The sequence below is a fragment of the Lycorma delicatula genome, chromosome 11 (genome assembly GCF_047948215.1).
Source record: "Lycorma delicatula isolate Av1 chromosome 11, ASM4794821v1, whole genome shotgun sequence".
Lineage (NCBI taxonomy): Eukaryota > Metazoa > Arthropoda > Insecta > Hemiptera > Fulgoridae > Lycorma > Lycorma delicatula.
In genome coordinates, this window is record NC_134465.1 from 1,064,126 (window position 1) to 1,078,862 (window position 14,737).

General features: G+C 28.9%; 1 protein-coding gene across 13 annotated transcripts in view; it reads left to right on the top strand.

Moving 5' to 3' along the window:
- Window positions 1-14,737, top strand: part of LOC142332333 (uncharacterized) — a 64,392-nt gene that overhangs the window by 36,226 nt on the left and 13,429 nt on the right. For all 13 annotated transcript variants that reach the window (XR_012758256.1, XR_012758261.1, XR_012758265.1 and 10 more), the window contains exons 4-8: window positions 3,617-3,749; window positions 5,712-5,897; window positions 6,073-6,205; window positions 11,015-11,325; window positions 14,444-14,626. Coding sequence is in view for 2 of the 13 variants with exons in the window: in XM_075378713.1 (XP_075234828.1) it covers window positions 11,082-11,325; window positions 14,444-14,626 (427 nt within the window). In the remaining 11 variants the exon portion in view is untranslated. The remainder of the gene's footprint in view (window positions 1-3,616; window positions 3,750-5,711; window positions 5,898-6,072; window positions 6,206-11,014; window positions 11,326-14,443; window positions 14,627-14,737) is intronic.

Here is a 14,737-nt window from a genome sequence, read left to right on the forward strand (position 1 = left end):
TTAGGGTCTGTTTTGTCCCCTTTTTTGTGTAGCGGATGGATGAGAGCTGTCGTCCAGTGTTCTGTTAGTTTTTCTTTGATCCAGATGTTGACAAGCTGTTGAAGGACAATTTTATTTATCTCCTTCCTACATGTTTCCAGATCTCTACAAAAGTCTGATCTTCTCCTGCTGCTTTGTAATTCTTCATCTCACCCAGTGCTTGGTAGACTTCTTTTATTATGGGAGGGTTAATATTTTCTGGTGGTGTTGTTGTTGGGGTGTTGGTGTTGAAGTTCAGGAGTTCTGTCGGTTCTTCGCAATTTAGGAATTTTTGAAATATTTAGCTTGTTTTTCCCCTTGCCTTTATTGTTATGGGTCAGTTCACCATTTTCATTCTTTATTGGTAGGGTTCGGGGTTCGTATTTTTGGAACTGATTTTTGAAAGTTTTGTAGTAGTCTCTTGGCTGCATTTTAGTGAATTCCTCTTCTATTGGCTTCAGTGTGTATTTATGGTGTTGTGTAGTTGGGTAGGATCCATTTTTTATGTAGTTTTAGGGGTTTAGTTTTGTTGCTTTCTTTGGAGAGTAAATTTAATTTTAATTTTGACTACATAGTAATCTGAGCCTGTGTCTACTCCTTGGAAAACTTTTACATTGTAGATCTCTTTGTGATGGTGTTTGACCATGAAGACATGGTCTAGTTGCCATTCTCCTTTAGTGTAGTCAGGTTGTTTCCAGGTTTTGAGTTTTTCAGGTTTCCTCTTGAAATATATGGATTCAAGACTAGGTTGTGGTTTCTGCAGAGATTGATGAGTCATCCATTTTTGTTTGTTTTCTTTTGGGCGGACCATTTTCTGATGATGTCACGCTAATTTCTTTCTTTGCCCAGTTGAGCATTTAAGTCTTATTTAACATTGTTTTTGGGGGTGTTATTTATAGTCAGGTTGAGTAGATCCCAGAATTTTTTTGTTTCTATGGTCATTTGGAGAGTTAATTTTATTGTTAGTGGGTGCACGGGTGTTTATTATAGTGTAGATTTTATTAGATGCTTTTAGGGTGAGTGTTGAGATTCTTGGGGATTATAACTTGAATTCTTGTATAGAGTTTATTATTTTGAGGCTGACTAAAAACCTGTTCCAAATTGTGGGATATTTTTCATCACTCTTTTCCCATTTATACATCACCTTTGTAGAGTCTATTTCCTTGAGATTTCATGGCATTCTGGTCAGTGTTTCTTATTTCCTGCAAACCCATGATGAAAATTTTGTGTTGGTCCATTACGCCAGTTATTATTTTTAGCTTACCAGTCTGCATGAGCTTGTTTACATTGGTGTGGAAATGTAGGTAATTTGCTTTCATTTGATATTGGACTTTTTCTTGTTTATGTGTGCATTCTAGTTAATCATGTTAAATATATAATGCATTATTTTATTTTCTCACTATAAAAATATCTAATGTATTTATTCATTTTTTATACTGCAGCTTTTTTGTGTATACAGTTTTCCTGGCTAATACAGCTAATTTAGCTATTAAAGGGAAAGTATAGTAATTGATTTCAAAAAATTATCAAAAAATCACTTTTTTTTAAACTGTGCCTCAAGGGGACATTTTATAAAAAAATAAATTTTCACCAAAAACAAAATCCTTACTTTATATGAATTACAAAACAATTCTTTGATGTTATCCCTGAGCCCAATATGACTGTTTTTATAAGTGAATTTTAATACATGTTTGTATGTTGGCTTATTTGAAGTTTAATAACTATGAAATCTCTAAACCAATTTTCTTCAAACTTGTAGGAAGATGCCGTCTTTAGAAGAATTTATTATATTAAATTTTTGCAAAATTTGGGAAAAATGGTTGTGGGATATTTTGGCCAAAATAAAGTTTAAAAACTTTAAATTGATCATATTAACAAGAAATTTTTCGTATTAAAGTTGAAGTCTTTTTTATCAAGATAACAAATTGTCCAATTTTTTTCTTTTTTAGCTATTTCTTGCTTCACAAAAGGAGTTAATGGGATATTTTTACATGAATATTTTTTACATCAGTGGACCTTTAAATGACTATAAAAAATTTTTCCCATTCCATTCCTGTAATCCGTGGCAACAAAACATCATTTTTTGAATTTTTTAAAAGTTTAAAAACTTAGTGAATACCCATTGAGGTTTAAAATGTGAGTATTGATATCAGGGTTGGATTTAGCCTTTAAACCACTCTGTGTAAAAGTAAAAAAATTGCGCCCCTCTGTAACTACAATGTAAGCTTTCTAAAAGAAAAAGGAATACAGGCTTTTTTACATTTTTTAGCGAACGTCCAAAAACAACTCGGTAATTGACACAAATACTTATAATAACTTTTCACTTAAAATACTTAATTTTAAAAAAACCGTTAACAGGAGTGTGAGAGAAATTTTTTTACAAACTTTTCGTTCAGAGAATTCTCTAGTTAATTCAGAAACATCTTAACTGTTATTCAGTTCATATTAATTCCTAATATAGCGAGGTCTGACAATCTTATTTGTGATGTTCGCAAATAGTTCTTGTTTATTTTTAGTTTGGAAAACTACGTTCCCTGGTTGCAACACTTATTGGAAGAGTTAGTAAAATTCTTAGAGCAATGCTCAAGTTTGGAGCAAAATTCATTTTTGTTATCAGTTATCAGTTGTATCAAATCTTCCAAAGGCGGTAAATCTTTTTTCAGTACAGAAAAACCATTAGTATATAGAAATGGGGAGTCTGGGACAACCTTGACCTTTGACCCTCCCCCCACTGACGTCAAAAAAAATCCCCCCTTTGACATCACAAAAAAAATTAATTATATGTAGGACAAAGGAACAGATTTGAATAGATGAAGAAACGGAAGCACTAAAAATGGGAAGAGGAATTAGGCAGGGATACTGCATATCACCAATCCTTTTTAACATTTATGGAGCTCAACTAACCGAAGAAGTTTTGGAAGATGTGGATGAGGATGATTATGTGACAGTAGGGGTAGAAAAAATAAAGACAATTAAATATGCCGATGATCAAAATTTGGAGTAAGAAAGATGTTATTTTTCTCTGTAATTTTTTTACATTGATTTATTTTGACTTATTTAATATTTCAGTTATGAATTGCACAAAATACTTATTTTATTGAAAATCTTGATTTATTTTTTATGTAATCAGTTTTTTTAATATTATTTTTGTAGTTACTCGGTCTAACAGGATAGGAAGGTACTATGGGTACCCTTCTCTGCTTCTAAAGCTTACTTTTGTTTATACTAATTAAAACAGATGCAGACTATATTGTGATCTTTAGCAGCTAATAATAAAATATATAATGTGAATATAAATATTTTGTATTTAATTTTTTATTTTCAGTTATTTGTTAGTTAATTTATTTAAGTGTTAATTAACTGGGATTAGTTTTTTTTTACCAGTTCAGTCTTTAACATTTTTTTAATTCCTAAATTGTGACATCCTGTAATTTTTAGTTAAATTATTGAAATTTTGTGTCATTAGAATTTCTGTGAAATGTATTTTTTAGGCATTATTTCTTTTCAGTTTTATTTGCTATTAATTCTGTTACTATTATTAAAAAGTTAATTTCTGCTATTATATTTTACTTAATAATTTTATAAATAATATTTGTAGGAAAGTGAAAATATGATGCTAATCGATGTACGTAATGGACTTGACAGCATACTTACAGAAGTATTGAATGATGAAGCTGATAAAAAAGTTTATCATGATTATGTGTTTAACACTGGAACTGGTAATAGGGAAGGTAATATTAAAAACAATAATTTGTTACCTTTACTGTTTTGTTACTGTTTGTTACCTATTTTATAGTTATGTTATAGATAATGATTGCAAATGTAATTGAAAGTATTGAATAAGAAAAAAAAAAGAATAAGTTTTTTATCTACTTTATTATTAGTAAAATTTATTATTAGTAAAAATAAGAAAAATGTATGTGATATGTCGTGCAGTTTAGATAAACAAAATATCATGGTTTTATTTTTAAGTTTTAAAATATTACCATGAGTTAGCCATTAATGCATGGCAATACTATTCATTGAAACAGCACTACCATTATTATTTAATGGTATTTATGCAAAAAGTGATTAGTAAAATGTGACTAGTTGTTGGCATTAAATCTTGTTTTCACACTCTTTAAATTTCAGAGCATTGAATGCTGAAATAAAAAAAAATTCTAAATGTGAAAGATTGCTCAAATTTTTAAGCAGAATTAATCGATATTATTATTCACTAAAATTACATTTGTGCAAAAAGATGTCGAACAATCATTTTTGATTAAGAGAGCTGCCTTGGAATATTAAAAAAAAAACTACATAGCCTAAGTTTGAGTTGTGGACAAAATTAAATAACTCTGTGGGTTTAATTAAAAATGACTAAGCCATTTCAAATGTGATGCCTACTTTAGAGGGAAAACAGAAAATAAGTTGAATGTGTGTTATCTTTGTAATTTATTTTTACTGCAGTTTTACACTTTTAAAAATTATTCATCCTTATATTATTGTTCAACATACTTCTCTCTTTGTTCTGACCCTAGCTGAAAAAAATGGAAAAGAAGGATAAGAAATACAGCACTTCAATATTATTTTGTGATGATGCTAAAATATTAGATGAATTGGTTACTTCCTTGTAGTGATGAATCATCTTGGTCTTTGGTGCAGCACAATCTTGCCAGTTTTCCAGTACAGCATAAATATGTTTGTCTAGTTAGCAAATACGTGAATCAAAACTCAAGAATCAACAAGATTCTAACATGGAATTGTTAGTAGTGGATATGTAGAATTTAGAATGTGGATAATGTAGAATGATTCATGTCATGGATTGGACTTTTGTCTGAAGACTGCAATGATATCATGTATCACCTCCATTATTATTTACTAAAAGAATTATTCATAAAAATGGTGGAGTTAAGCAAAGAATGCATCTATGAGATTTTTCGTATGTCTTGTGTCTCATATGCTTTGAGATTCTTCTGCTGCGTATTCTTTGGTGGATTTAATGATTGTAAACAATGTTTCAAGTTGTACTGTATTGTAAAAGGTTAAAAAATAAATTTCTTATATTTGGTAGTCATATGGTGATTACAAATGATACAAATTTTATCGTCTTTTATTAATGGTATCTCCTTTTGTGGAACAATACCTGGTTTTCTGATTTGATACATCAGAAATACACTAATTTGATCATCAGTAAATTTATAATATCATGCCAATGATATTGATGATGAATTTCAATTTTTGCTATCTATTTTTCCAATTAAAACAACTACCTGTTACTGAGCCCACACTGGGAATACAGTAGCCATTGTTGAACTACCTTTAGTAGCTTGACTTGTGGATCTACGTAGTTGTCAAGATCATTAAGTTATACTAAGAGTTATTTTGTTATACTTGGGCAGAATAGAGAATCATAGCTTTGTATTTTATACATCTAGTACTCATATATCACTGTTTTATTACATCTGACCAACTATTAAATAATGTATCCAACCAACCATCTTTTTTTAATCAACAACTACTCACTTTTACTAATTTAAAAAAAAATTGAACTGCTACTGCCAACTGAGCAATCATCTTTACTTATCAGTACTGACTTTTTGTATTTGATCAGTATGTTATCAATTTAAATTTAGGTAGTTAAAAAAAAGGTCTATTTTTTAATACTTTTGTTTAGAATAGATTAATAAATTTAATGTTCTTTTCTTTTTTAGCTTTGCGTGTTTCATCAGTAAAATAGATAGTATTCAATTATGGTGATGGTGTATTTCATTGGTACTCATTATCAAGATTTAATTATATATATTTGTTAGGTCTTGCTGAAAATAAGTTGATTAGTATTACTGGTTTGCAGCAGATACCACATGATAAAAAATTGAAATTGACACAGACTGAAAGAGGTACTTATGAACTTTCTTAAATTTATTTGTTTTTTAGTAATTTAAACTTATTTCTATATTGCCTTCTTCTGATGTGTTAATGTACCAGAACAGTTTTTGTTTGTTTGTATAAAAAAATTGTTAACGTTTCTATTATTAATTTTATAAATGTTTACTGGTTCTTTGTATGTTTCAGATGTTCCTTCAAAACCAATATCTGCATCAATGTTTGAATGGTGGAATGTTACCTCAAAAACAACAGAAATACTTTGTGTTATTGCACACCAATAACCAATCTTTCATGGTACAGGTTTCACAGTGAGATGCTGGTAAAGTTATTTATTTTTGTTATTAATTTGTTTATCTGATGCTGCTAAGTGGTAAATAATTACTGTAAAATTAGGCATTTTTTGCATGAAAATGTGTAACTCAAAGAATTTTAGATCAACTTATTTAAGGTTAAAATAGTAAAATTATCTTTATTTACCCGTACATGGTCAGAATGAAAACCTTGACAATACGAATCGATCTTTAGAGTTTGAAAAGTAACAAAAAGTAAATTTTTGTTGTTAATATAATATTTTGGTAATTTAAATGCAATCTTAGTTTACTGTCTTGATCTAAGCTTTATACGTTACTCAGATACAGCAGTTTGCTTTACAAAATTCTCCAAACAGTTGTAAACTTTGATTATGAATGAGGATGTAAAAGATAAAAAAATGATATGATTGCCATTATGAAATTTGTCAATGTGTTTGTATTGTAATTCTTTATTTATTAGAGAAAGTGTAAACATAGACATCAGATATTATAATGATTTCTGTATCAGGTCTTAAGGTATAAATTTTCTTTATAAAATATAAAATGGTGTAGGGAAGAAAAACAAAGGAAACAACCATTGTTTCAAAGAATATTTTCTAATAATTTCAATTATAGATTCCAAAAATGAAAGCCAGGCATACTTTTATCACGTGTGTAAAATGTTATTTATAACATAAAATTTGCAAAATTCATAAATGCATACGGGCTAGGTCTGACTTTCAATTTAGATAGGTTTCTGAGTTACGTAGTACCTGTGTATGTTATGTTATCACTTACCTGGTAACAATTCATTTTTAGCAATCATTAAGGTAATTTACAGACACAATAGCAAATTATAACCAAATTTATGAATAACTTAACAAAAACAGAGGTATTTTTTGTTCACTATATTCTATCACGGAAAATAGGGTAAATAAAATGTACTGAAAATTAAGTCAGTTAATTAAATCAGTTTTTCATACGCTTTGGTATCTATTTTAATACGGTCTTAAATAATAACTTATGTGTGGTTAACCTCTGTAAGTCTTCCACTTACAGAGGTTAACATTTATGTACTCTAATAAGAAAAAAAATCAGGTACAGTAATTAGAAAAATTTCTGGCATATGCAAGGTTTGTTTATATACATTTTACTGTGTAATTATATTGTATATTATATATTATGTAACACAATTCAATGTGCATATAATCTACATAACTTAATAAGTTATGTGGAATTTTATTTTTGCCTAAAATAGGAGCAGTTCTGGACCTGGCCTTATTATAAATCTATAAGTTATTTAACTGTGATTCAAGTTGGATTTAATTTTAAGCTTATAATTATAAATGATCAAGATAATTCAATTGATATTTATGATATTACATTTGAAAATGTGAATCAAAATATGTTTACCAGAAGAAAACCATATTTTGCGCAAGTAGATAATGTACCTTTCTGCCTAGAATATGTTTAAAATCTGAATAGTTAATAATTAACTGCTGGATAAACTGCAATTTTTTTGTTGTTGTTTTGATTGTTTAATTAGTCCAAACATTGAATTTTTTAATATAGATAAGTTTGTCTGAAATTTTAACAAAATATTTCAGGCATAATAATTATTAAAAATTGTTGTTGATATCTTGCATCTTTAAACGGTTAGAAAAACCCTTAGATAAAATAACATATTTAATCTGCAATGTATTCTTTAGTATGTTGTTTTTTTAGCTATTTCAATTTGTTTCAGCCATTCAGTTTTTTTTAGCTATTCTGGTTTTTTTGGGTCCAAACGTACCATAAACGTACAATGAACCAAAATTGTCATGGTGGAGGACCCAATTCTTCTCTTGTCAGAGTGCAGGCCTTTTCTTTTGCATATTTTCGCACTAACACTGAAAGACACTAATATTCCTGGTTATACTAATAAGATAATATTCCTGGTTAACTGTCAGCTCCCTAGGGGCGAATTTGTGATGCATTTACTCATAGATTTGAAGAAAACTACCAACATTGTCTTCACCTTCAACCAACTTTGTTGTGCTTTTTTTGGTTGTGACGAACTTGGACCCTTCCACTATGATGATTGTGCCTTTGTTTGTGGGTCTTATCCCTAAACCCATGGTTTGCCTGTAATTAATCTATTTTACAAATATGGGTCATTTCAGCCCAATTAATCAGTTATTGGGACATTTCAAGTGGGTGTTGTTTCTGCTGGTCTGACAACAATTTCAGAATAAATTTTGCTGACACACAACACATGTTCAAACCATCAGTTAAAATTGACTGAACTGCGTAAAAACTTAAATTCAGTTCATCAACCACCTTTCTAATTGTAAGTCTACAGTCAGAGCACACTAAATCGTGAACTTTCACAATATTTTGATTCGTAACAATCTCTGAATCTGTTAACCAGATAAAAACGTTTGATCAGCTCAAACATTTATTCCAAATCTGTTTTTAAGAGTTCATAAGTCTTCAAACTTGATTTCCTGGTTTTTAAATAAAATTTAACCAAAACTCATTCAGTTTATTCACCCATTTTGCAAAATCAATAATCCTCCTATTGAGTAGTAGCAGCAACTGCCTTAAAACTTTCCAATCGCACCTTGTATTCTATCATGAAATGCTATCTTTACATTTGAAAGCATTTCAATGATAAGGGATTGACTCACATCAGCTAGCTTGTTCTTCAGGTCTTCAATATCTGCTTCAGGAGTTTTGTAAATGGTGGACTTCACACATCCCTGCAAGAGAAATTCCAGTATAAGATCTGAAGAACATGATGGCCTGTCTACTGATCCTCTTCAACCCATCCATTTTTCTGGAAATTCAGTATTTAAGAATTAATTTGCATACTTCTCTGTTGAACTGGGGTAATACACCATTTTTCTAGAAAACAGTTTACCTTGCAGTAATTTTTCCCATAATTCAGTCATAATGTTTCTACTTACTGATGTGATTTCCTTTCCTAACATTGCAGTTACATAGCTTCTGTAAGATTGCTATCAATGAGTAAAGGTCCAGTTGACTAGAACGGCAACCCAAATGGTACTGGATGTTACTTCAAAGTAATAAGTGTTTCAAGTAATTGGTATCCCAGTTCCTACAATTGTGTCTATTAACAAACCAATTATTATAGAAAGTGCATTTATCACTGAAGGAAGTATTGTTGACAAATTATGAATTATTTGTTAAAATATTGCCCATTTCCTTACAAAATTGAATTTGGTGATGAGAACTATCTTTATTGAGTTTTTGACGTAGCTGCATTTTGTAAGAATAGAATTTATTATTTTTTTTAAAGGTCTGTTAAGATATATGATCTATTTCATACTTACTGCCAATACAACTAGTAGACTGTTCATTATTGTCCAAAAAAACACAGAGTATAATTTTTTTTGTAATAAACTAGAGGAAATTGACATATTTTCTTGTTTTTGTTAACACTTCCACTAGCTACTAACTTTCTAAGGTAGCTAATTGAAACAGGATGATCAGGAAGAAGACTGTTGAAGTGTCATTTTGTTTTGTGATAATTTATACTGCCTACTTAAAAAAATAAATATTGTTAAATTTTTTCAAAAATTTATACTACCACTGTGACATAGATTCCAGTAGAGAATCACTGAATCAGTAATCCTGAGAATCCAGTAGAGAATCATTTTTCAGCACCTACTGCTGAAAAAACTGAATAATTGGCAAAAATGAAAAGAGGTACTAAAGAAAAACGTATAAAGCAGTTAACTTATAAAGCAGAAAAAACGTTATAAGCAGCACTACATGTTTCAGTATTACTTTTAATTGTAACATAGTAATTGTATCACTTTCTTAACAAAACAAAATAAACAATTAAATTCTTAATTCAGATTGTAACTTCTATTATAAATAACAGTATTGTTTGAAATAGTCTAAAATGATATTTAAAATATCAGGTATTAAATGAATGTTGATGATTTTGTTTATAGGTATTTGCTGACCAATAGTACGAAGGATTTTAAGAGAAAATCAATAAATGTAAAATGAATCAACAAATTTTCACAATTCTAATTGTTTTTGAATATTGTTCTATTTTAGGTTTAAAATGTGTTCTATTTTTGGTTGTCCAAAGAAGTCAGTATGTTCTTTAATAGCTAATTTCTTGAAAATGGATAGAGATATCAGTGCATAGCTTTTGCCATTCATATTTTCATCAAATTTTACATAGAATGATAAAAAACAGATAAATTACCACAATACCCTTTAAAAAGTTAAGTTGAATCCAATATGGCAGAAAGAAGATGGCAGATGAAATTTTAGATTATGTTAAAAAGGTATTTATGTCTGAAATAGATATGCCCCATTGGTCAAGATTCTCTAAATTAACAATAATAGGAAAAAAGAGGAACTTAATTTATATACACTGTATTATCCATGTGTATACAAGCCTAAAGATTGTTTTGTATATCACACACCCAGTAAAATAGTGTTGTAAGTCTAAAATGACTGTTTTAAGAAAAATCCAGTTGAAATGCAAAATGAAATACTTTACTCAATTTCACTAATATTTCACAAGAATATTTTGTAACATGGATATGAGTTACAAGAGGATTTTTCTAGAAAAGAACAGGAATTTCTCAATTGTTGTGTATAAAGATCTCAATCTGACTCAATCAAATCTGACTTATAATGTTATTTTCTGGGTGTCTGGTATTATGATTACTGTGCTACCAGCTGCTGTTATTTAGAGACTATATAACATTGGATAGCTAGCTGTATTTAGCAAAGAATTATATAAATATTTTATCAAATAGTGATTAATTAGTGATAAATATTTACTAAAAACTCAGTTTAATTTTTTCCAGATTATCACAAAACTTACCATTACTTTGTCCAAGTTGGTCTTTAGCTCTAAGTTACATAGGAGATTTAATGTATTTATTCGTAGCTCAAAATGAATTGAATACTATTCTTGAATATCGAACAGAAATTTCATTAAATAATGAAGTAATTAACCATTTTAAACCATACAGTAATTTTTCTTATGTTGGAGTAAAAAATATAACAACATTTGTTACTGCTCATCAGAATTATTTAGCTGTAACTGGGGAAAAATCAGCTGTTTTTAAAATAAAACCAGATGGTACCCTTATTCATGATTTAAAAGGTGAATTAGGTAAGTAAATTAAATTCTTTTGTATATGTATTTGCACAACTGAAGTACATTGTTCATTACTGTGTACTACAGTATTGAAGAAACCATTTGTAAATTAATTTCTACCAACGTAACATTTAATTATTAAGAAAGTAAAGAATTTACTGACTTTTTTATTGCAGGATTGAGTGCAAGTGTATTTTCATGTTTAATATGCAGCTCTTTATGAATGTTTAATTTGGTTTCCTTAAATGTGGAAGATATTTCACTTATTAACTATTTCATCTCAAATCCTGTCTGCCATGTCTATGATAGTAACGATTATAGTAATGAATTAGGCAATTATGATGGTCAGGCTATTGTTTCATTACTCCCTGTGTATTTTCATATAAAACAATTATTGCAATAATTCATTATCCCTCAAGTTAAATTCTCTCAAACCACATCCAAAGTAACTAATCACAGTTATAGTGGGCTGGATTAAAAAAGATATCAAATTTTAAAAGAACTTATAAGACCCAGAAACATTTATGTTTGGTGAATCTCAAAGATATTCCACTGTACCATCTGGATTGTCTGTATCCATTATCTTAATGTTAGGATGATTCATCTTATAACTTAGATAAAAAAGCAGTTTCATGACTAAATGTAATCTTATAAAGGATATTTTTCTAGCCTTCATTCTGTCAGTCACTGTAAACAAATATCATTTGTAATCTATATTACATAAATTATGAACATCATGTTGATATTTCTGCAGTGTGACCTTGTTCTTAACTAACATGTTTAATTGAATTTTTGGGGTACCTACTTGTTTGATTGTCTCACCTATATTTGGATATATATTTTGATGTAGCAGCTTCTGTGTTAAAGGATGCCAGTTTTAAAAAAATGATTACTTTCAAAAAAATTGTGAGTTTCATTTTCTAGTAAATGATTGTATCATATATTAATAACACTGGTATACAAAATAAATTTTTTTTAATGTTTCTCTAAGTGTGATACCTTTCCTTGCATTGTTTTTTTTTTTTTTGTGTAGGTTACAGATTTGTAAATAGACTATTCTATTTACAGATCTGTAACCCACAGTTAAACAGAAATGGCATATTAAAGATCTATAACAGTTAATACAAATACTGTTGTGGAATGTCATATACTTACATTAAAACTTCTTATAGCAGATGCCCTCCTTTTGTGGGTAACTTCAGGTACATCTTGAATTCAACAGGAATCAGTTAACATAATAACATTTGTCTTTGTAACAGTTTTCCGACACTGAAATATTTTTGTGTAAATGTTTACACTATATTTTCATGTTCATCACTTACTGCCCTAAGGTTTGGCTGGAAGAAATCCAGATTTGAATGCAGAAAATGGACTCTTTGTGGCATATTACATCCCATAGCTCTGTATGAATTTTTTTTTTAAACTTTTCAATCAGCTTTGATAGCCCAATATTTTTATATATATTTATATATATATTTAGGTAAATTCCAATCATGTAATCTTGAGGCTAAAAGTTCAGTTAGATTTTTTGATAATTTTAAATCTTACAAAGTCATTTAGCTCTTCTTGTGATGTAAGATGTGGCTCACTGGATTGTAATTCAAAGTTTGAATCTTGATTATCTTCTTCCACTGTGTCACTGTTCTTGTTTCTTCATCACTGTTTTTGTGAAACAAGTTTTCAGGAACTTGGATTGGATTCATTGTGAGGTATAGGTCTGAGTGCCAATGACGATGAAGTATATAGTAAAGTGTGTTAAGATTTCTTTGAAATTCCAAACACATTAGTTAAACAAAAATAACAATCATTTAAGTGTCTTTTCAACCAAACCATAGGGATACCTAGCGGTAAAGCCTTTCATGTGCCTTTTAGCCATCCTTTCAAGTTAATTGCATAGTTATTACTTATTATATGAGGAGCCCATGTCTTATCCTAATCACTGATTAGGTAATTTGTGTCACTGTGGTTAGTTTGACAGGTTACTATCACAGGATGTGACGGTAAATCCACAAAAATATTGAACACATTGTATACTATAAAATCATCCTTAGAATACATCAGAGGATAATGAAAGATATATGATTTTGCATAAAACGTAAAATGGTTTAAAAAACAAATGGTTTAAACAAAAAAATGTCTTCTTTTTTTTGCTTTCTTGGTTGAAAAAAAATTCTTGCACAGTTTTGCGTAAGACCACTTCTTGTTATTTTATTTTATATAATTATTGTATAAATTTTTGCACAAAAAATATACAAAACATAAATGAGGAAGCTAAAAGAGGTGTATTTATTTTATATTAAAATATATTTTCTGTTTATAAGAAGATTAAATTATAATCAAATTTGATGACATAATAAAAGTAATGAATAAACCCTACACACAAGCATTAAGTTTAAACTCGCTCACCACTATAAACTCACTGCATAAACGTGTATGAAAAATACATTCAGATAACTCCATTTAAGTTATGTTGTCTGTTGTCAAATTAAATTGAGCACAAGTGAAGAATGCACAACCAATCTTCATCAAATTCTCACATGCATAACTTCAGATAAACTACTACAACATAACTAAATTTCAATGAAATTAATTTAATAATTTTGGAGATTTTCCAGCAACAAAATTTTCAAATTTTTTGGAACAATTGAATGGAATTCAAGAACCACTAAACCAATCCATGTCAAATTGTGATGTCCACAACTTAGATAAAATGTTACAGAAAATCTAAATTTCAATGAAATTTAACTAGTAGTTTTGGAGATTTTTGAGCCAAAAAATTTTATATGTAAATGGAATTTTCATAATCTTCATACCTCAGTATGTAAGGAAAATCAATTTTTATCCTTCAGTACCATGCAACTGAAAAAATACTCCAATTGAGGTTATGTTATCTGTTGTCAACGTTAAATTAAGTGTAACTCAGAAAAACTTTAACCAATCTTCATCAAATTATCACGTACACAACTTCAGATATATTGATCCTACTGCTTATAAAATGTTTGTATTTCTATGAATGTTTATCTTAAAATTTTTTTTTTGACTTCATTTCTTATATTATATATGCATCTACATGAAAATAAATTAGCTACGTTTTATCAAAGTTTAATTAATTGTATTATTTTAATTTCATAAGGTCTAATTGATAAATGGGTGCCGATTAAACTTGACACATATCGTGATGATACTCTGTTACTAGCCCATGAGCAAAATTCTTCATCAATTAAATTTTTTAAATGGAGTGGTACTCTTGGAGGATTTATACCACTTTCAGATTATCCATGTAGTTTCTATGATGATCAAAGTAACATAACTGAAGGTAAGCATTATATTATTTTGAAATTTATTCTGAATTGTATAAGGACTCATTGACTCACATATTGTCATATTTGTTTTCAAAATGATGTATTATACACAGCGATTCAAATTG